Below are 23,926 nucleotides of genomic sequence, written 5' to 3' on the forward strand. Positions count from 1 at the left end.
TGCTCTGTGCGTCGCTGCAGCAAGCAGGATTCGGGCAACTCTCCTCTATTCTGCCGCATCTATACAATGATGCCACAATGGAGTATCACTGTGTGTTGGGGGGGGGGGGTCGTCCTTCGCTCGCCGGCTTTGCTGTCACTGTCGTTTGTTCACCACCCTTTCACTGCCCTGATTTACCATACACGCCCCCCATATACAGCACTAACGAGCGCTTATACGATCTGGGCTATAAAATGCCCTGCTGCAACAGCACATCAATCGACGGAAAAGAAAGAAAAATAGCTTACGCCGTTCAATAACGATGGGTATATAATAGCCGCGCCAGCCGATCGTTCACGCGGGGTTTCCAATAAACTTCGACGTGACGGTTCTCCTATACCATGCGGGTCCTCCACAACAGACAGGTTGTCTTCTCTGCGGAAAAACCGATTAGACTTCATTTCGCAGTTATAGAGACTCCGCCAGCCGACACGAGGCCGCATACTTGCGCGTCCGGCTCATAGTGTCCAGCAAAGTGGATAGGAGTGAGAAGCGCTCGGGGCATTGATCCCAAGCGGAACGGGGTGACCAAGCGATGGCGTGATTGCGCGCGTACCGCCAGACAAGCCTGCAGCTTCGGTCTCCCATTTCCAGCTCGAAGCTGGTCGAGCCACCGTCGAGGAAAAGGAAAACGAAGATCAACAAGAACGAACCATGACGGCTGGACACATATTGCGTTCCAGGGCAGAAAAGGGTGCAAGCTCCCTGGAGCATCGCCGTTTGGTCGGGGGTCAGAGAACAGGCTTGAAAGCTGCGAGGCAGCACAGGAAGCGCACGACGAGACGATGCTCACTTGGGAAGACGCACAAGACCACGTTGAGAGACATGCACGATGTTGCATCAATATAATAGAGTGCCTTTCTATATTCAACAATATCACTTGGTGAGAGGCTTCGGCCGTTCATCGATGGACTCGAGCATCCACTCGGGTATAGATCAGTCTTGCTGAGAACGAGCATTTCTTCGTTTTGTAGAAGCTAAGAAAAATTCAAGCGCATGATGAAAAGCCTGAGGTAGGTCCCGGATAATTATTGACTAATGCTCGCTTCCTTTCTGACTTGACACAAAAATACGGTAACTGGTACACGTGGTAGCAATCAAGACAGTTTACCCCGGTTACACCCCAGGTTACAGACTCGGCGCACAAGCGAAAAATACTCAGCGCGCTGTAATAAAGCCTTGCTTTGATAATCGTGCAAATCGCACGCAGCGAGAACTTCATAGTAGACTACGAAGCGAAAACCACATGACAGAGACCGAATATTTCAAGTTACACTCTAAAAAGTAAAGGAGGAAAAGGGGGGTCGAGGTTACTCCTTTAGAGGAGTAACTGACTTGCCACACCCATTGCACCATTTCGGGAGTAACTGCGACGGGAGGAACCGTTACTCCCCAATTTCAGTTGCTCTTTCAGAGAGTAACTGACTGGAGCAACTGATGCTCTGTCACTACTCCCATGGGAGCAATGGTTACTCTTGCTCAATACTCCTCAAAGGTGTAACGGATAGTCTTATTTGATACTCCCACAGGAGTGACGGTTACTCTTTCCCAATACTCCTGAAAGGAGGAACAGATAGTCTTCTTTAATACTCTCAGGGGAGCAACAGTTCTCTTTGCAATTACACCGCATGAGAGCATCCATTGCTCCCTTCCTAAACTCCTCAAGGAGGAACGGATGCTCTTGGTCAATGCTCCTATGGGAGTGACACTCTTTCCAATGGAGGAACAGATAGTCCTTTTCAATACTCCCAGGGGAGTGATGGTTACTCTTTAGAAGGAGCAATGGATACTCTCTGTCAATGCTCCTATGGGAGTGACGCTTAGTCCTTCCGTATGCCCCTGATGGAGTAACAGATAGTCTTTATCAATACTCCCCGGGGAGCGATGGTTATTCTTTACAAGGAGTAATATGCTCTGTGAATACTCTCACAGGAGTAACACTTGCTCTCTCTGAGTGCTCTTAATTGGAGCAATTGTTACTCTTTCCCATTAGTCCCGCAGGGAAGAATGGATATTCCACGCCAATGAGAGCGATGGTTACTCTTTCACAACGTTCCTCATCAGAGTCGCATGCAGTTGCTCATGATCGATGTCTCTCAATGTAGTTCATTACTTGTGCGAGTGCTCTTTAAGAAACCAGCCGTCAAGCTCTCCCAGCGGCAAATGAAAAAAAGTTTTCAAGAACATGATTTTCATTAGGTTGCGCCATGTCTGGCACAGAGGCTCCAGGAGAGATAAGAAATCCACATCTATTCGTTCAAAAAACTTTATTCATTAATGGCTCAGGGTGGTCAGTGTTACGCTGACTAGTGGTGTTGGCCGTAGGCCACTCTTCACTTTAAGAGCGCGGGATAGAACGTCAAACGTTCGTTGAGCTTTTTTATCAAAAACTATATTGGTAGCCCAGTATAGTGCCATCTGGGTGGAAATTGCTGCCAAGAGGCTCTTCTCTGCAATTTCGATGTCCTCCAGCCTCACAGCAAATGCATCAGATGTCAACACATTTCCCATGAATGTGACTGTGGGCACGTAGTGCGTCTTTGTGGGGTCCTACAAAAATAAAAAAGCACACTTCAACAAAAAACTTGTTGCTTCATTATTACAACAGCTCCTTTATGTAGGAACAGATAAAACGTAATGTTTTACGGCACACTGACAAATAAATGAAACTGAAATTAATTTGCAAAGCATGCTTCCAAACTAGAAGGAACATTCTTAATAATTCATAAAGCATTCGCACTAAGGCTACAGGCTTATCCACAGTTTAGTGACTGGTCTTGTTTACACACAACCCAATAATTCGTTCTGAAAAAAAAAAAAGAAAAAGGTGTGATTCCACGTAAGATTGAACAAACCATGGCTGGTCGACCTCTTAAATTTTTTTCAGAATTTTATATTGTTGTTTGATCAGTGGAAAGAAGAGATCCGCAATTGGTTTTGCTGTAAAAAAAATTGTTCGAAGCACAGTAAATTAATAATGACGGAGAGGTGGGGTGCCACGCTTACTTGCTCTGCTGCTTTTTTCGAATTTGGCAATCAGTTACACAAAATATAACAAAGCTACATGACTCCAATTCGTTTGGCTATATATAGGGGTACTGGCACATACAATCATATTTAGATTGTCTTTTAGAACTGCATTATCGAACTGCATTAGAACTCCATTTAGAACTGCATTATCGATGAAAATGTTATTGTAAGAGATTCCATTGAAGGCATAAAAAAATTGAGCAGGCATGGCATGCTAGCATGACAACAGAAACAACCCACAAGTAAACTGAGTGCGATAAGACCATGCAGTTTCTGGCCTAGGTGCCCTTAATTTGCAAAAACCTTGCACAAAAAACACTTTAGAACTATGTGAGCTAACACATGGCAGTGAATTGAAAAAAAAGATTGACTATATATATCAAGAACTACAAAATTATGCCTAAAAAGGAATATGCCATCAACAAAGCTAATAGTAAAGAAAAAAAGAGTTCATTATTGGCTGCCTACCCTGGAGTCTGCACAAGCGTATGTAAACCTATAAGGGGAGCCTATTTATGAAAAAAAATTAATCAAAATTAAAAATGGGCAGAAGTGCATAAAGCATGCATTCTCAAATCATGACAGGGAATCAGCCACTGTTCCTCAAATGAAAAGTATGCAAACCTCTACGTACCACCAGATCAACAAGTAATCTGGGCTTAGAGCCTAACAGGGAAACTTAATAAAAATTAGAGAAATACTGAACAAAAATTGGAAAACTGACTAAAATTCGTGATTATAATCAGAAGATGTGACTGTTCTGATAAACAGTTGATTTCCCATATTTTTGAACAGTTGCCTGTATTTTTCATGAATTGTCAACCCGTGGCGTCTGTGTGCGAGTGGAAACCATGCCATCACATTCGCCGAGAAACATGCAGGGCGCACGAGTTCCTGTCCTCTTCTCTCACTCTTTCCCAAAAGCACTGATGCTTTGCCTAGCTACTTGGCCTCGGCGGGGAGAACTGTTTGCAACCGCTGCTGTTCATACCGGTTCTAGGAACCGCAGGGGGAGATGAGCGAGTAGAGGGCCCGCATTGTTAGTGTGCCCATCTCGGGTGGGTATGACGTCACGAAACATCACCTCCTGTAGTGAACGGCGTGGCTGCTGGATGCGGTAGTAGTTTGTTAAAAACGCATTAAATTCATTATTTCCCTGTAGTTTCTGCCTGGAATGAAGGTTGTCCCGATCACTTTGAGGACCCCACTTCCAATTTGATTGAATATCTTGGTGGCCAAAAATTTGTTCAGTATCCCTTTAAGGACCATGTACCATACCATGAAACAGGAAATGGTTGGTAAAACATTAAGCTATTAGAAAACACCAGATTGGGTGAGACAGTCGGGTACTGCAGGTTGAAAGAAATAAACTTGGTGCGGCCATACAAAGAGTAAAACAAACAACTGGGGGCAAGAGAAGCAGAATGAATGCAAAAAAAAAAAGAGGAAAAGCCGAGAAGGCAGGGAATCACCTAGAGCGACAGAATTAGGGAGCTCACAGGGATGAAACTGAATCGGCTTGCTCAAGAAAGGGTAAATTGGAGATAATTTTAGAGCGGTCTTCATTCTGCAGAAGACACAAAAATAGGCTGGGGATGACGACGGTGGCACAGATGCCGTGCTTACATAGCATTACACAGGTTCTAAGATCTATGCTTATGGTGACACGAATAAAAACCATATCATGGCTCGCGATACACAACATCACATCACTGAATGCATCCTTAAGCCAGTTCGGGCTGCATAAAAAATCAACGTGCCCACTCTGGTCAGCTTGGAGTGCCAGTTCATGGCATTTCAAACAGTGGAGATACCGATTCATTGAATCCTATAAAAACAATGCAAAGAGTGGCTGACAGTGATGTAGCCTCCGAGCGGGCTACATTATGGCGGGCTTCTACTGTACTGGGTAACCTATGCATAAATGGTACGTGAAAGTCGTCTTGGACATGGCTGGTTGAAAGGCTTTTCAACAATTCACTTGCAAAAGATATAGCAAACATTTATCACAGATGGCAACTTCACAACTGCAGTTCACAGGGAAAGTAATATACAAACTATGAATTATACTCACAAATTTGCAGATGAAAGCATCCATTCTTTCCTTCACCATTGCCGGAAGGACACAAATAGCAGCAGTGAGCATCACCTCTGAAAAAACCGTGAGTTGCACTGTTTCAAAAAGTACTTAAATGCAAAAGCTACAAGCTGGATTCAAACTGCCATTTTAGCAACTCACTAGAAACATAGAGGCTGTAATGGTGTACATGACTGACTATCTTTTATGGGGTAGTCATGGTAACTACACTCAAACTTAGGAAGTATGCAGGGTCACCCAGCCAAGCGAAATTCACAGTCACGTGCACCACAGACCAGCTGGATACCTAATGTGAAGTGAGAAGGAGTAGACGTGCTTACTTACATCTACATTACTACACAACTAGTTTGTGTATTGCTATGGTGTTTAAGCAGCAGAACCTAATTCCCATTGGGGATAGCACTGCAAGACATAATATAACAAAATTTTTATCGTACCTTTAGAAGATGCAGTTTACATCTTCGTGCTTTCAGATGTGAAAAAAATTTTGGCACGAATTTTAATCCTTGCCATTGCCAAATGTAGAATGCACAGAAATAAATTGAAAACTCAAGAAAAGTATTGGAAAACACAGTGGCACCCATCTTGCCTGCTACGACCCCTTTAAAAAGACTAAAGAAATCACTTTGAACTGTATGTAAGAATGTTAAATTACCTTTTTTTATTAGTGGAGGTAGGCATTTTGTGAAATGGGAGTATTGAATTCATTCATGCAAAAATCCCATTGCAGTTTAGAAATTTTCAAAAACCGACCTCTAGTAATATTTGAGAAGAAATGAAATTCACCCACATTCAGCCGCGATACTAAAACACGGAAGAGCGTCACTGCCCTACTTCGTCAAGAATAAGTGAGCATCATTATATCGACCACCAACCAACTTCGTTGTGTGGGCGTGCAGGCTGTGCTTGCAATTAAACGCACATGGCACACAACAAATACAGAACTTTGCCTCTTCTGTAATCTTTGTTTCCAACATTCTGGTCTTTTGCTTGTGCTCATCTGTGCTTCAGTTTTGGTTCCATCATTGAACAAAACTTATTTTCTTAAATTTTATTTTATTGGTTTGAGCACAGAATGAACTGTATTTCAACCTAGCTTTAGCTGAGAAGTTCAAGCAGTGGTGAATGTATTGCACAAATAGAGGCAGTTTAAGATCTTCAGCAGCTGAGATATTTAAGCAATTTTTATTGCTTCTGTACATGAGCTCTTGAAATAAATTTATCTCTGTAATAGCTACCTGTAATCACGTCGTTGGCACTTAATGCCAGTTTCTAGGAGTGTGACATTGCATTTTCAAAACAAGTGCATATAGTGATAGACTAATCGAACGCATGCTCTGAGTCAACCAATGTAGAACTGTGCAAACAAATCTTGCCTAATACATTCAATTTTACAGCACCCAATTTGCTTGACGTAAAATCGGAAGAATGGCGCTACTGGAAGCTAGATACAAAGAAAGGTGGTAATGTTAGCGTAGAAATGTTTGAAATTACCCTCGGATGCATCTTCAGAGGCATCGACAAGAACAGCATCGAGGTCTTCCAGAAACTTTTGCATGTGACGTTTCTGTCTGGCTATTTTTACTATTTTTCCTGAAGCAGGCCCCAAGAATTCTTCCAGTTTCTCCATTATGGGCACTTTGGTAAGCAACCTGAATTCCAGCTGCACCTATAAAATTTTCATAAGGCATTTTAATGACGGTAAACCCTATAGACTTACTTGCATCTGCGGTACAACATTGCACAAGGTCACAGCACTGCAAAACGTGTAGTCAGGTTCACGATTACAGTAATATGAATAAAAATGCTGAAGATGATGTTAATCAGTTTTATGGGCTCTTGCAATGTGGCAAGACGGTTACTGTTACAAAAACAAAAATGGACAACCACACATTTGTAGCACCAAGCTACAAAAAAACTTTCATGGATTCCTCAACATTTCCATGGACAGAACAAAGCTTTCATCCTAAAAGATACACGAGGATTTCGGTTGAGCTTCGTGCTACAAATGCATAATATCTTTCCCTTTTAAGGAGTTGCAGAAGTGCTCAGATACGTGTGCAGTTAAAAAATATTAGGAAATGAGACTGTGCACCAGGTTATGAAAAAGGCTTTGAAGCATCATTTTCATACCTTGCAACAGTTTTCTGAAATGGGACATACTTTCTAAGTTTTGGATTTGCAGTGCCATCCACAGCACCATGGTGCTATGGATGTGAGATAAACTGCTAGCGAATGCATTTGAGCTGAGTATATTTATGGTTCCTTGGAACATACCAGACATTTGTTATTAGTGTGCTCAACTAACCTTGTTACTGTCTAAATTTTCTTTCTTTCTGCCGGTCTTCTTAATACCAGCTTTTTGTTAATTTTTCAAAAAGGCAAACAAAGCCACTTTCAAATACAGTTGAACCCCTTTATAAGAAATTTGTACTGAGGAGCAACTCTTGTCTTTTTATGCGGTGTTTCTTATAAGCATGGGTATCACTTATGCATTTTCTTATCAACACCTATTTCAATGTAGACACACTGCTGTCTCTTATACCAATTTCTATTTTAAATCAGTGTCTTTTATAAAAAGGTTCGACCTACTCCTACCAAGCACAAAAGGGCAATTTTGAAATAAAATGCGGAGGTTACTATCTGCCAGTTTCACAAGTAAAGTACATAGCAGGACATAATCTTCGTAAGTCCTGCCAAGGAATTCGATGCATTGAAGCAGCAAGTGACGAAATAAGCTGTTTAGCAAACAGATTACTCATTCCTGCCGCTTGGTCAATATAGCTATTGAAAATCTAGATGTTAGTAGCTTGTCGCTATGATGTAATATGAGTGACTATAGCCAAAAGTGCAGAGACAAAGGGATGTACATCAGTGACGCACCACCAGTTGTGTCATAAAACAAGTATACTATAAAATTTTAATATAAGCAAGGACAACTGCAGACTTACTGCAAAACCTTCAAAAATACTTTATGCTGCTCTGTACAGCAAGCCAAATTAACATAAATTATCAAAGCATGCACCTTGCCAATTTTGGCACACATTCGCTTTCCCCTGAATGGGTGTGCTGCATGCACTTTAGTTGTTCTTTTACAGCCTCAAAATGAATCACATAATGCCAATAAAATAGCATAAATTTACCATGTTTCTGTGGATGATGCCACTCTAACCTTCCACAGTTTAATTTGAATTTCCATTTGTCAACTAGATTGTGGCTGAGTGTGGCAATGCATGTACTAGAGAATAGCTTTAAGATGAGCTGGCACAGGAGCCATTTTTTTAGACAACTGCTTTCAAAGTCACTATTGCAGGGCATTCGGCCATCTCCTACAAACCACAATGACACAAAACAATGCCAACAGTGATATGTTGTAGCTACCAAACATTGGCAAATAAGGCGACAATCTCGCAAAGGTATCGTGAAGTAGTGATCACTTTGGCTGCCGTAGCACTAGACTTTCTACGGTATTACACCAGGCACTCGAACAACTGACTGATTGTCATGAGTAAATGCACCAGGCAATGTTGCAAGTTTTATTTGACCCTTTTACTGTCACTAATGTACCAGTAAGTTCATCTTGCATTCACAAATTAGTGCTGAAGCACTAAATTGGCCTATTTGGCATAATCCTAGTGATTCCACGATTTCTTGAATCAATATACAAGACTATCAACAAAAGCACATAGATACTTCTTAGCATGGTTTCCATTATGTTGCCATGGCATGATGAACGTTATTTATAATTTTCCCCCGACATATATTTGACGTTTACTTGAGTTTCCCTCAACATATGTTTGAACACATAACCATAGGCCTGCACATGGAAAGCGGGTCACAGGGGCCAGCCTAGCTCACCTAGTCACCTAAGGGAAGGGGGAGCAAAAAATCTTCCCCATACGTAGACTTAGTAGGGTTGAGGGCCACTGCAACGAACCTTTGGCCCCCTTTATGGGGAACCCTGTAAACGCCTATGCATTCACGTTTCAGTCAACAAAAATGTTATTAGTAAATGACAAATGTGGATTCTGGAACGTGACAACTAAAATAACTATATTTGCTGGAAATGCAAATTACCCCAAACTAAAACGCGACAGGCGACTGAAAAATTCTCCAAACAAATCGGCAGAAAAAGAAGCCCGAATCCTCCTGTTATAAGCAGAACTGGCAACTCTAGATTACAAATCCAAGAGTTGCTCTGCTATCTGCCAAAGGTTTGCAGTTGTTGCTTCGTCTTTTATATTCTCTTTGTGCGACTTCTATATTGCGTCAAGTTCAGAGGCACTCTCCATTGCTTCTTTGATGAACTGAAATATTACTCAAACACTGCTTTCACTCGCTTCATGCTATCAGTAGTAGAAAGGATGTTGTATCCCCTTTCTGCCCCATCTTGACGTCACAACAAGCGATTTCTGTGTTTCGAGCTTCCCTGATATTCCCTAAACAAGCAGACTCTCGGGTTGTGTGTTGGACAGAACCACGCAACAGTAAAAGCAATAAGTGTAAGCAATGAAATAAACCATACAGCTCAGCAATGCTAAATTATTTTCATTTTTCCTGTTTTTTCACATCTTAGGTGTACTTTTTACACTTTAATCAAAAATGTACATTAGGGTTTTACTGCATTCTTGTTCAAGCCATTGTACATATGCATCATGTTAGCATAAAGTGAACAATTCAAACAGTCAGTAAATAACATTTCAATAGTTTATATCAAATAAACTGCAGAATAAAAATTTTGAAAAGCTTGATGAACTAATAAAATACTTAGAACAACTGTACAACAAATAATTGCAAAACAAACATCTCAAGAATGGATGGATGTGGCCGAAACAGCAGAGCATGCTATTTCCCTGGGCACTTTTTAGCCACTTTCGATTCATGAATGCACACTGAAAAACTTACGATGGAGCCGATTAAAAGAGCAGGGTACTTCTTAATGATGTCATCAACAGATGTGCTGTCTTGGGACACCCACTCCCTTCTGCTTGGCAAAGTTCTGCTCATACAGTCCTCAATATAGGCCATGTCGGGCCTGGCCTTTGCAACTTCTTTCGTCATTGCCAAAACGTGACCAGCAATGGTCTCGGCATCTTCTGCGTCAGCCAAGACAGCTGCCTGAAAGCACAGATAAATTTTGTTGGCCAGATGGCAAAGACAAACCTGATGTCTGCAGGGCTGTGCAAAATTTGAAATACGTACACTAGGCCTCTCAGTGCGCCGAGGAGCAGTGCACTCGTCCTCTGTAGGCTTCTTCTTCCGCGGAATTCTTTCTGTGTTCTCCTTTGTTAATGCCTTCATTTTCTTCCTTTCATATTTGGCTTTAAATCTTAGAGCTTCTCGCCATGAATCCTGTAAAGCACGAGAGAGTTACTAAATATGTTATTTAAATAGGTAACTGCAATCATGTGATCATGGATCGCCTCACACACAAAAGTATGACTGGCAACAAGTACAAGGAATGAGTGCCACTGCAGCAGCTGTCATCACAGTTTGGTTGAGTGAGATCACATAATAAAAGTATTTCGGAAAGTTGTTATTGATTCATCCCTTTTCTTTTGAAAATAAACATTGCTCTAATCAATAACTTATAACAGAAAATATGAAAAAAGAAATTTACCTCCCCGGCACTTCTGTTCTGCTTTTGTTTTTATTTTTTCTGACCCCACAAGGGTACTTATTGAGCTTAAAGGGAAACTACACTGAATGTTCTGCTTGTAACTTCATTACTGCAGTTTAAGTGATTAATAATGAGAATAGATGGTGATGATGCCAAGAAAAGTATAGATGATGGTATTAAAAGTAATTGTAATGTAAATGTGACAAAAGAAAAGTGGACGAAAAGATACCTTGCCACTGGCAGGTACCGGCCCAAAGGCCTTTGAATAATGCGTCCGATGCTCTACCACTGAGCCACAGTGGTGGTCATCCCCCCATCCACCTTATGGGTATACTATATGTGTATTTAAACGTGGGAGGGTCAGTCAGTGTTGCCCATTGCCACTACAATGAGTGTGGAACACTCTTCGATCCGTGCCGGTGGCAAGTTATTTTTTCGTTCACTTTTATTAACATTTACATTACAGTTACTTCTGATAGCATTCCCTATACTTTCCTTGGCGTTGTTGTCTGTTAGTTCTTGGAATAATCTGTTTACAAAAAAAATGAGCCCTTAAGTTTACACTTCTTTCCTTCATTTCTGCAGTTTGTAGCTTTGTGTCTGGACATCCCAAAATTGAATCATTAATGCTCAAATGCATTGTATAAATAATGCTAGCATCACTGAATTAGAACAATTTTATGTCAGTTCAAAATGCTCCCCTAAATACCAACAAGCAACCAGTGTCCGAGAAAGAGAGAGTGCGAGATAATGTGCATTTAAGCCATGGTGTTGTTCTCAGTTATAAAAACTGGGCCCCATGTGTGATAAACAATGAAACGATGCCAGTGCTAAATATGTGCCCCCTTCCCCCCAGAAAAATAAAAAGAGCAATCCTGGCCGAAGCAACAACTACCACATTGAGAGCAGCGTGACAAGACAGCGTGGGGAGGTGACAAAAAATAGTCCTTGCCAGATTTCAGTTGGTGTATTGTGCACGCGGGCACTGCATGACATCTTGTGATGTTGACAATACTCGCTTTTCTTTCGAAACATCACATGGAGCTCTGTCTCTGTCATATTAGTGGTGATGTTGCGAGTTGATGCAAACTCAGATGCGCACTCTTGCTTACTTTGAAATTAAATTAAAATATTTTAACGGCAACATTTCTCGCTAATAATCACTAAGAAGTGCTCACGCATGCAGGACTATCGCACACATGCACCTGAGTTTCAAAATTTGGTCTCGGGGGTATTTTAGGCGCATAATTATAACTTCCAACACTATGTCTGCTCTGAAATCGGATTCTAGTGCACAAAATATTTTCAAATAGCTTATGCCAGAACATGATTATTGTGTTAGAGCATATTTAAGGGGAGACGTGGCAATGGGAATCGTAATTTGGTCAAAATGTTCAGTTTTTCAATTATTCTTTTCTGCAATCCTGAGACCATGTGTCACATCATAGTGTGATTTTAGACCCAAATAAGCAGTAAAAGTTGAGAAACAAGCATTTCACTAGTGGGATGTCGTCAAAAAAAGCTATGTGAAAATTGGGCATAGCAAGATGCAAATTTGAAGCTCTCCCTTGGCACAGTGCCACCATATTGGCATCATAAAGAGGACAAATTGGAGCTCTAGATAGCCACAAAGATGCATTTCTCCAATGAAAAATAAAGCCAGTTTCCTTCAGAGTTCCATTCTATCAACTTCTAGCTCCAAAATCTTTGGGCTCCATTTTCTCAGCTTTCAATTTTTTGAGCAGTTGCTGTCAGTCATCCCTATGCCATTTCACAACAAATTAAGCTATAGCCATTCCGTTTTTTGCACTTAGATTCTCAAACATGGGTGAGTGCGGTAAAGCTGTCCATATTTGTGTACACATCATACGGACTTTTCTAATTGGCTTTTTATAAAAGTTGTTGGTAAGACAATATGTCTGGGACATTAAAAAAATTTGTGTGCTTATTTAAATATTAAAAATAAACCAATAGCATTATGACACAAAATGAAGCCTTGTGAATATCCTTATGCAAAAATTTTGACAAGCTTATGTCTAATTAGCTAATTAATATTGGGATGACAATGAGAGTCTATCAAGTGTTGTAACTCAAGAGGTACATTAGATAGCTCAAAACCGATTCCAGTTATGATATCAGCACAACAAATGACATCTGCATGCCGAATTTCATCCCTTTGGCCTCATAAATAAAGATAATTTTCATTGCCACGTCCCTTAAAAGGGCTGTGACAACAATTTTGAAGTGCAGTTATTTTTTTTTTTGCAATAGCTTTCTGGTGGCCAATTATTCATACCACAGTCCATTGATTGCTGCAGTTCACAACACATAAGTAGTGTGCTTATTGTCAGCTAGTTGCACCTTCAGTTTGAAAGAGCTAAGAGAACGACAAGCCGCCGGATGCAACTAACACCATCTAGCATGTGAAATGGCACACACATAGGTCGGCAAAGATGAAGAGCTCACATACGCTCACTCATGAAATATATTTTGCCCTTGGGACTCGCTCGGACTCAGAGACACCAAAACTCAGACTAGCGCTGTTTATCAGTCTCAGTGAGCCAGTGAGTCCATTTGCATGCAATTGACTTCCTTGAACTTTGTGTCAATGCTGTTTACCACTAATATCTCGTGTGCTCTGTGCCTTACTTGACACCTTTCGATCTCGTTCCTTGAAATATGAAATATTAGCGATCGCAACTCGGTGAGAATATTTTTATTGAAAGAGATGACTCACGTGAAATATTTTTATCGAAAATTTCTAGGAATCCCCACTGCCTGTTGACTTTTCGATAGCTCACACCTCTGATCAATAAATATTGAGCTGGCGTGCAAATGCTGGTGCTTTGAAGTACTATGTGCGAGTATAGGCCTTATGCAAAATCGCTGCCATCTGTCCGCCGTTGTGTGCATAGCAGCTATGTTAGAGGCTCCACATGGCGCAGTACACACAGGCTCACGTGTGTTTACGTAGACGTATCGACGAGAGGCGTGTATTGGCCCATAATCGCAATGGCAACGTATTGCTGCGTCTCTTGCAGCACACATAGAGGAACTCTGAGTGCTGAAGAGAAAAAGGTAAGCCGTAAACTTTGCCCCTTGTTTTTTTTTTTTTTTTCCCCAAGCTGATGGTTTTTTTAGCATGAGCTCCGGCTACTGCTCTCGAAAATACGTGTTTGCATTCTCCTTTCTATGCAAGTAAGACGAGCCATAGCATTTGCATTCGTGTTCCCGAAAATTGTTGCGTGCCAAGGTAAGGCAGTTTTTGTAATGTTCTCGCTAGCAACCATTTACCAAGTGACGGAGAAGCTTATGTTACACGCTGAAGTCACCTTTATGCAATTAACTTCATCACAGCTAATTGCGTGTGCCTATATTTCGTTGATGTGTTTTGTTTATTATGTTTGGGTAACGGCACATGCTCAATTAGAAGCAAGTGCATGCCATCGGTTAGTGGGATGACTTGCGCATGACTGCGTACATTTTTCAAGCATGCGATGTGCTCAGCACATGCAATGAAACGTAGGCACACACAATTAGCTGTGATAAAGTTCGTTGCATGAAGGTGGCTTCTGCATAAGTGTATGAGTCGCCTTAACTTGGTAAACAGCTGCTAGCGGAAACATTGCAAAAACTGCCTTGCTTTGGCATGCAACAATTTATGGGAACACGAATACAAATGCTATTGCACGTCTTACTTGCATAGAAAGGAGAATGCAAACACGTATTTTCGAGAGCAGTAGCCGGAGCTCATGCTAAAAAAACCATCAGCTTGGGGAAAAAAAAAAAAAAACAAGGGGCAAAGTTTACGGCTTACCTTTTTCTCTTCAGCACTCAGAGTTCCTCTATGTGTGCTGCAAGAGACGCAGCAATACGTTGCCATTGCGATTATGGGCCAATACACGCCTCATGTCGATATGCCTTACATATACATACGTCTATGTAAACAAACCTTCTTTCAAATTTTTTTGGGACATGTGCTAAATGTGCATATATTTACAGCAACCAAAGGAATAAAGCCAGTTGATAGTTTGCGCTCTTTCCGTTTACGCTTTTTTACTTCCTGTGTTTGTTCGATTGTATGTGCAACATTACAAACCACAGACATGCACCAACTCGCCCAGCAAGAAGTTGTTCTTAGTACTGGGATGTTCCTTTTTTCTTTCTGCACTTCACCACTAAATGAAAAGCAGCCACTGTGGTGCGGTGAGCACAGTTTGAATATGTTCTACTTTTTAGTGCTCACTGAAAAACACAGTGCATACACACTAAGCCCTTGTGGTGCCACAGGCACACATATGGGCTGTTGCACCCCATCACCCATAAGCAAGCACAAATTATTGTTTTAGCATATTGCGGGACTTTTTTCCCTATAGCAGGTGTTCTCTCTTCTGTGAAGACATGAACGGCACCATATCAGGAGATCAAAAACGAAGCACTGATGCAAGATAGCTGCTATAGAGCACCTTCATTTAGCGACCAAAAGAGGAAAACTAAGCTGTTCCATGCACCTCAACTTTTTTGTTGAAGGGACACCACCTTTTAAAGATTAAGATGGAAGAAAAACAAGACAAAGCTCACAACACCTAAGCGAAATCACCACAGCCATGTTGTTTGGCATGTTGGCGTTCCTTACACTGCTCCTCATTACTCACTAAACCGAATGACACTGCTTGGTTGTTCCCTTTGTAAACGGAATGACCTGCAGGCTCACAACACATGTTCAACATCACCTGCTGCACCACGACTCAGCTAACTAGAAAAAAAGAATGGTGCAGCACATGCACTTTACATGCTGTCTTGCAGCGCACAAGCATTTTTGGACTGCGAACAATGCTCTTAGTGATAATGCATCGTCACATATGAAGCTCTCCCTTAGTTTCATGGAGGTATTTAATGACCGAAAACGTAGTGGATTCTGACTTCTTGGTAGACTCACTTGATGGTGTGAAGGCAGTGCAGCTTTCTAACATTACCTTTCCTCACATCATGAATACGTATTCATGTAATAAAGTGCCGTTGCTATTTTTTAATTTTTACTTTTTTAATGAAAATGCAATGATTCCAATCAGAAGCAAAGTTAAGCCTGCAGATTTATCATCACACAGGGACCTTGAGGGCGAGCAGCATTTCACTATTGAATGTTGCATCGGCTAATCATGTGTAACTGCCTGTCCCAATTTAGAATAATGGCTTATAGAACAGGAGGAGCCATGTTCAATTCTGAAATTCTTGCAGAAGCTATCTTTTTATTGTCAATGACTGATTTCGCTTCACTGTTGGTCCTTAAAAGCAGGCATTTATTAGACAAGCTTTTCAGTGCAATCAATTCTGCAATAATATGTGAACTCACATAGCCAGTCCCCGCTACATCAGCCAAGTTAGGAAATCTGGTGATCAAAGCCCGTGCTGCCTCTGTGTACAATTTCCCAGGGTACCTAGCAGGAAAAAATATTTACAAAAGCAAGAATGTAAGTTACTCACTAGCAGACCAAAGCTTTATCGAGAGATCGATAAAGAAGAGTATGAGGGCAAGAGCCCCTTTGATATGCAAAGAATAAAAATCGCAACAGTTACAATTGCAATGGCATTGCATTTCTAGAAAATAGGTTGCCTTTAGCCAAGTTTCTTTGTGGGTAATAACTGCAGAAAGTATGGCTAGAACAAAACATCAGAAAGGCATTTTTGGATAAGTAATTGATTGATATCTGACGTTTAACGTCCCAAAATCACCATATGATTATGAGATACGCTGTAGTAAAGGGTTCCCGAAATTTCGACCACCTGGGGTTCTTAACGTGCACCGAAATCTGAGTACACGAGCCTCCTGCATTTTCGCTTCCATCGAAAATGCAGCCGCCGCAGCCGGAATTCCATCCTGCGACCTGCGGGTCAGCAGCCGAGTACCTTAGCCACTAGACCACCATGGCGGGGCATTTTCAGATAAGTAGAAATCCAGTGTATGTACAGTTGACTCCCGATAATTCGAAGTCGCTTAATTGGAATTTTCGGTTAATTAGAAGTCAAGAGGTGTTCCCGTCAGTTTTGTATGCAACACCATAGAAAAAAATGCTCAATAATTCGAAGTTGAAAGCCCACAAGATTGGTTAAATAGAAGTTATTTTTTAATCTAGAGCCTCGAGGCAACCGTTAGTTTCAATAAAATGCGCAATTTTTCAAGTGCCAGAACAACTACCGCACTGCTGTCGTCACCATCGTAGCTGTCCGCAGCGCACTGTTGTGGACATCGTCGTTGTGCGCAGGGCCACAGTGCATGAAGCGGCAAGATTGTTCAGTCAGCACCGGCGTGTCGAACGTCGAGCTATCCCTTTCACTGTCAGTCTTGTTCTCTCGTCTCTGCTTGTGTTTCGTTGACTGTGTCAGCTGCGCGTCGCAAGTTATTTCCTCGTGTTCGGCTGGCCACGACGTTGAATAATGGCAAAACGCGGCTCGTACCGAACACTTGATCTGGCGATGAAAGAAGTCCTGAAAGAAGTAGAGCAGGGAGGCCTTGCCAAGCAAGACATTGCACGGAAGTACGGCATTAAGCCTAACATGCTCTCGAATTTTATAAAAAACAAGCAATCAATAATGGATGCTTTTGCAAATTACAAGTTTAAAATGTCACGGAAGCGAATGCGCACCGGCGCCTACCCGGATTTGGAGAAGGCGCTGCTGATTTGGATCAGAGAGGCACGCAACAACAAACTTCCTCTCAGTGGTGAGGTCATTCCAGCGAAAGCCTCATCTCTTGCGTTAATGTTGGACATCAACGACTTCGCTGCATCGGACGGATGACTGACGCGCTTCAAACAGCGCCATGACCCGATTTTCAAGAGCGTGTGTGGAGAGAAGGCGTCAGTCGACCAGGAAACATTTGCAGCATGGAAAGCAGAGAATCTTCGCGGGTACCTTGAGGAGTATCAGCCGGAAGACATCTTTATCGCAGACGAGACTGTGCTTTTTTATCGGTTGCTACCAGACAAGACTGACGTTTAAAGACGACGACTGTGCTGGCGATAAACGTAGTAAGGAAAGGGTGTCTGTTATGATTGCCGCAAACATGACTGGCACTGAACGATGTCGCCTTCTTGTGATCGGGAAGGCCGCTAAGCCTAGGTGCTTTAAAGGCGTCAGGACCCTTCCTGTCGACTATGCTTCTAACAGAAAGACGTGGATGACGTCCGACATTTTCAGGGACTGGATAAGGAAACTGGATCGGAAGTTCGCATCATCGAACTGCAAGGTGTTGTTCCTTGTCGACCAATGCAGTGCCCACATGGACGTACCAGCCTTGAGTGCCATCCATCTTGCGTACTTGCCCGCAAACATGACATCTGTGTTGCAGCCCATGGACCAGGGCATAATCAAAAATGTGAATGTCCTGTACAGGAAGCATCTCATCGAGCGCATGATTCTGTGCATGGATAAGTCCTCGCAATACGAGGCGAGTTTAATTAGTGCCATCCACATGCTAGCGCGAGCGTGGGGCTGCGTGAAGAATGAGACCATCGCCAACTGCTTCAGGGCCTGTGGTTTCGTGGCAAATTCTTCGGGAGAGGCTTCTTGTCCGCCGGTGGAAATGCGAAGCGAGCTTGACGACAGCATTGTTGACGCCGCTCTCGGTGACAGCAGCTTTGACGTCGTCCTCGGTGACCCCTGCTTTGAAGATTATGTCGCCGTGGACAGCACAGTCAAAACGTGCGGTGCACTGACGGACAGCGAGATTGTGCAGATTGTTCGGCCCCACGAAAGCGTTCATCAAAGCGACGACGAAGATGACATTGAAAGCAAGCCACAACCGAAGGCTGCCGATGTAGCTGCGGGCCTCGCTCTCGCGCAGCGGTTTTTCACTTGGGAGAACAACGCTAAAGAAGCACTTGGGCACATCTACGCCTTCCAAAACCTGCTTTCCACTGCTAGATTCGGCAAACAGAAGCAGACGAAGATGACCGACTACTTTTCGTAAAGAACTGCCGGCTTTGAACCTAATAAAGATGCCATGTTTTTGTGATTTCTGCCTAATTGGAAGTTCGTTTAATTCGAAGTTTTTTGCGGTTCTCGGGAACTTCGTATTAACAAGAGTCGACTGTACCAACAATGCAACAGGCATTGAAAGGCATCATAGAAGCATCTATATTGTTCGTATACCTGTTGTTGGGTCTTATACAAAGTTTTCAAGAGTCATCACAGTTTTCTGTGCTGGCTACCACAAGCAGGCTGAAACCATGATCTTTTAGCTCATTAAAGAATGTCAGTACAGATATGGAGGGGGCACTGGCACTACTTTGATGCCACTGTTTTCTACTCCTTGCATTTGAGCGAGACTTTATGCAGCATTCCAACCAGCTGGTACCTTGAAGATAGTGACCACAATGATGTAAACAAAAACAATATATATTTAATCACGGGAGGAAACAAGTGGGCATTGTGACTACTCCATGGTTTGTCACCAAGGGGTCATGCTTCATTGAAGCTTCCTTCAGCTGCACAGATGGCACTATGACATGTCAGATATTTTTTCTAGCATTTGAGTGCTTTTTCTGCAATTTTTTTTGTTTATTCACCATGGATGTCCCCCCCCCCTTTTTTTTTAACCCACGAGAGCGGGTAAAAGATGAATGTGAAGAAAAGTTTCAAAGCACTTTCAAACAGGATATTGCACAGTATCTACGTAAATATTACTCACATGTCGTATAAGTACAAGTCATGGTGAAGCCACTGTAGTACTCGAGAGCGACCTACGAAGTACTGCCCTGGCTGGTGGCATTTTACCATCCAGGCAATGTCTGGTGGTACATCTGGGAGGCAGTATGCACCGGTCCGTGCTGGCTGTGACGGCTGTGCAGACTCTTCCAGAACATCTGCTATCCTGTAATAGCAACACAGAAACTGCATTTTGTCAAGCTGTTATGAAAAACCACCTCACCCTTTTTTTGTTACAACTACCAAGCTAAGAGGCTTATCCAATTGAGAGGTCTGTTTTAAATGAAAACTTTAGCCACCGTTTTTCTCAAAGCAGTGTGCAACAAGCAGCTTGTAAGTGTATTGTTAAAGATGCAAAACTACTCACCGGACTTGGCTGGTCAGTCGGACTTTTATTCTCGATTTATTTTCGATCACGTCCACTTCTGTAATGTCGACAAAAACGTCGAAGTCTTCGTCGAAACGCTGGAAAAATAAGAATGCCAGAACTCAGAAGGGCACTACATAACACACGGATAAAAAATTTGGAAGTGTCATGGTTGCAATGTTGGCCAACAAAGACCTGCTGTTGCCACAAGCATTCGTGCTATTTACATGTCCCGAATTCCCGCCACAGCAAGTGAAAAGCGCAACATTTAACTGTATTTAATAAACACACTAAATAAATTTGACTACTGCCAGCGTCGGCTACACATACACGTGCAGCCTCGCTAGATGCCGAACACTACTGGAATCGACACCTAGCGCGATCTCGAAGTAGGATTCCCTACTCAACAAAAATACCTTCCACGTTTTCTACGATTAAAGAAGTGAGGGGTAAATTCGGTGCAGCAATGATTGTCATCGAGGCTTAAATTGGGCGAAATTTAGCAATAACATGTAACTTAGCGCTGTCGGGTTTTTCTATAGAATGGACGAAGCAAAAAGATGCAACACAAAGCTACAGTAATCGATGACAAACGCTGTGGCAACCACTGCAGCACGACGACTGTAGAAATATATAGAAAGGAAGGACTCACCGTCAAGCCTATGGCAGAGGCGTCAACTTCTGAGAACATGTCCAACCCTTTCAAGTGTTCAATTAAATCCCGCCCCGTCCACGGCTCGTCGAAAGCGACGGCGACATTTCTGTCGCCGTATGTAACGAGGCACTTCGATTGCATGGGGCGACAGCGGCGCAAGACAAAGAATCGTTTTTAAGCCAGCCGCGGCACATGCACTCGCTCAAAAATTCATGGCCCCGCTACGCACGTGCCTCCTCGTTGCAGTTGATGTTGATGGCGCAGCGGCGGCCGATGGATGGATGGATTGATATGGCTGTACCCTTTAGATCGGGCGGTGGCTGACGCCACCTAGCCGGAATACTTAGTGAACCACAAACTAGAGTTATCTTTTTTTTTTCCTTTAAATAGTGAAGTTAAGGTCTGGTACTTTACAGTGACAGCGACGTCACACGGCCATAATTTTTTTAAAGTATGTTTTAGTTTAAAAATAAACAGACAGTTTCTTATTCCAACCGTTCCAACCATAATGCTGTCTAAGGTGCCTTGAAGTGTTACTATTTGACAACCGTGCTATTTGACCAACCTTCTCGTAACGCGTTTTGCTATGGCGCCTGCACACATTGAATTTGGCATGATCATGGGCACGCTGTACCACAGTATTAAATACAAATCAGAAGCCGTAGCAGTAGTGCTAATACGACTGCTGATTGAATTATGGTCCCTGGCAGTATATTCTAGGGGCCACAATTCACTAATAGATCTACTGATTTTTTGAAATTTCCGCCGATTCAGTGTACTGCTGTTCGGTCTTTTTTTTTTACAAAAATGAAAGGAACTTCCACTTTTTTTACTAAGTATTAATTAAGACATTAATGTGTTACTACCAGTCAAACAAGAAATTTCTTTCATGGTAAAATTCTCAAGCTAAGCGCTACTTTTGATTGACGAGTCATACACCTTCATACAGTAATTATTACAGGAAGCTGCTCTATGTTATGAGCAAATATCGGGAAGTAATGAGACAGCGATATGAACGCACACCACACCCAAAATCCACGGAACCACAAACAACAAATCTGGCTCTCGGGCAAGTATCGTCTCTGGAATAAAAGAAATGCGTGCCACTAACCCCATCGAGTAGCATGTTGTATGAGCCAATTTCTCCTCGGCGACAAAGCAAGGCACGCTCTATCACTGTAGTGATTTGAGCAGTCTGGTCTTGCTGATCGAGATATTTATCTTATCGCTGCCTAGCTCCTTGTCCTCTCTGAAAGCTTCAGCTAGCCGCTGGCTCTGAAGCCTAAAATATTGCACCTGAGTCCACAGAGAGATCAGGAACTTCAGCTAGGAAGACCTATATGCTTTCTAACTGGTTATTAAAGCTGTTATTTGCAAAGATACAGGACGACATTATCCAATGGACGCTATTTGCTATGGCCTGTGATTTTGACCTTGCGCACATGACACATATATGACTTCCACCACATCACAGATTTAACATGCAGCAGTCAGTGCTAAGCCGAATAAACATAACACGAGGATCAACACAATTAAGTGCTTTTAGTGTGTTGTTTGGTGTAGCCGCATCTGAAACTGAACTGCGCATGTGGTGCATTATTCTTCTTCACATTATTCGGCACACTATTCTTCTTCACGACACCTGTCTTCCAATTTCGTTCACGAAAGCTTAATGGAGCTCATCTTCCTAAATGCGAAACATTTCTTTGCCAACTGCAGGCACTTCAAAACGTTTCTATCTATCGATCGATCGTACGTCTGAATGTTCTCGCGGCCCCAAGCTGTTTAAGGATGTACTTGCTTGGGCGAGTTGGTAGCTATTTACTAGTTGTTACGTTATTGCGCACCGCTTATGACGAACACTTGGAGTCAATGACTAGACGGACACAAGCGCAATAACACGGTATTTTACGCGGTGCACAATAACGTAGTAACGCCTGTTTAACTTGGTATGGAGCAAAATTGGTATGAAAGGATAAGAGAGAACATGAGAGCGTGAAAATGCTGTCCCGTACGTACGTGGTCAAACTTGTGCGCGCCACAGGTGATAGTTTATATCTACCCCGGATACGGCAAGGACAGACATCGTAAACTGACATCGACAGCGTTTACCCGATGAATATAAAAAGTAAATGTCAGGGTCCCAGCAGGAATTGCACCCTGTCACAGAGCCACGTACGCCATGTCTTGAAAATGCTCTGGAAAAAGACACGATGCAGGTGTAGTGCTGGGGCAACATCAGTTCTGTGTGGTTGTAGTGCTAGTTATCTAATTTCATAAAAATTCAATAAACATTATTTGTGTACTCCTAGGGTACGTCTATGTTACAGGCGCCATGTCGCGTTAACGTCAATTGTGGTTCCAGTGTTCACTCTGTTTTTATAGCAATGCAAGAAACATTACATTAGCGTTACGTACGTATGATATCCGCATCATCGCACCGTGAGGTGCACTTCGTTTCAATAATGCTGACGTCTGCGATCTATAAGTGCTGACGTACTCTCGGAATGTAATAACATAAATTACTCAGTGTAATGAGAAGTAGACGCCAGTGTAATGGACATTCCTGGTCTGCCTACGATATGTGTCCACAGCTACTCGTAACGCTTGCCTCACCCCCCTCCCAACCCCAAAACAGTTGCTGGCCGGCTGCATGCGAGTACAAGGCTGTAGGTATCCCTTGTTTATATATCCTGCTCACGTACGGCTCATGTCGGGGACATTTCCTTTACTATTTGTTAAAAAGTGCAGTTTTATAAAAATGACCTTTATAGGCGCTGAATTTGGCATTCCTAAAGCGAGAGCAAATAGCGGAATAAAGAGATCTACTCATTTTTCGAAGACATATTCTAGCAGTGTATAGGTGTTCTGTGTTCTAGCCACTTTTTTTTTTTTTTTTAAATGTGTCGTGGCAACACTGAGCCACCTTACCCATCCTTACCCGTGTTCACTGCCCGCGTGTGTCCAGGCGTTGTTCACGACGACTACAGCGTTCGTTTGGTTCCTTCATCCGTGCTGCAGCAAAAAGACAGCTTCTTTATTCTGCTTTCAGTGGCGTGTTTCTCCTGACTCGTATTTTCCATGTGCCGGATGTCTACTATGATGAACTTATTCACGTTCTCGCCTGCTAATCTTACGAACACCTAGGACGTGTGGCTTTCCAGCGAGCAATGTTCTGGTGATTTGTGGTTAGAACTATGAATGCAAAGTACTGTCCGAGATGCCCGTTTTTCTCTTACCAGCTGGTAAGAGTGATAACGCACATAGGGTTAGAGCACAGCGGAGAGCCGAACTTCAGCGTGATATGCGGCATCGAAGGCTGCGCCAACACGTACACGAACTTCTCCTCCTACAGATCACACCTGTATCGTCACCACTCAGCCGTGCTTGAAGAAAATGGCAGCAATTGCC

General features: G+C 42.6%; 1 protein-coding gene and 1 long non-coding RNA gene across 3 annotated transcripts; one reads left to right on the plus strand and one right to left on the minus strand.

Moving 5' to 3' along the window:
• Positions 1-2,291: 2,291 nt before the first annotated feature.
• On the minus strand, positions 2,292-22,042 carry LOC142775857 (uncharacterized). Of its 2 annotated transcripts, XM_075878148.1 has the most exons (9): positions 20,513-22,039; positions 19,861-19,958; positions 19,477-19,659; positions 16,141-16,225; positions 10,370-10,519; positions 10,073-10,285; positions 6,662-6,836; positions 5,144-5,220; positions 2,292-2,589 (listed from the first exon to the last, which is right to left on the minus strand). In XM_075878148.1, the coding sequence occupies exons 1-9, from the start codon at positions 20,654-20,656 to the stop codon at positions 2,314-2,316; spliced, it is 1,401 nt and encodes a 466-aa protein (XP_075734263.1). In that variant the 5' UTR covers positions 20,657-22,039; the 3' UTR covers positions 2,292-2,313. The 2 variants fall into 2 exon arrangements, with proteins under 2 accessions (XP_075734263.1, XP_075734262.1); XM_075878147.1 differs by having other exon boundaries at positions 10,073-10,519; positions 20,513-22,042.
• LOC119177281 (uncharacterized) lies at positions 6,674-10,706 on the plus strand. Its single transcript, XR_005110563.2, has 2 exons — positions 6,674-6,810; positions 10,562-10,706. It is a non-coding gene; the product is annotated as an uncharacterized LOC119177281 (long non-coding RNA).
• Positions 22,043-23,926: the final 1,884 nt, after the last annotated feature.

Source organism: Rhipicephalus microplus, chromosome X, assembly GCF_043290135.1.
Source record: "Rhipicephalus microplus isolate Deutch F79 chromosome X, USDA_Rmic, whole genome shotgun sequence".
Lineage (NCBI taxonomy): Eukaryota > Metazoa > Arthropoda > Arachnida > Ixodida > Ixodidae > Rhipicephalus > Rhipicephalus microplus.

Coding starts and splice junctions, on each gene's coding strand:
- LOC142775857 (XM_075878147.1), bottom strand. CDS start 20,656: ATGCAATCGAAGTGCCTCGTTACATACGGCGACAGAAATGTCGCCGTC. Junction 6,837..10,072: donor CTCTTTTAATCGGCTCCATC/GTAAGTTTTTCA, acceptor AAAATTTTATAG/GTGCAGCTGGAATTCAGGTT. Junction 2,590..5,143: donor ATGCTTTCATCTGCAAATTT/GTGAGTATAATT, acceptor TTATTTTTGTAG/GACCCCACAAAGACGCACTA.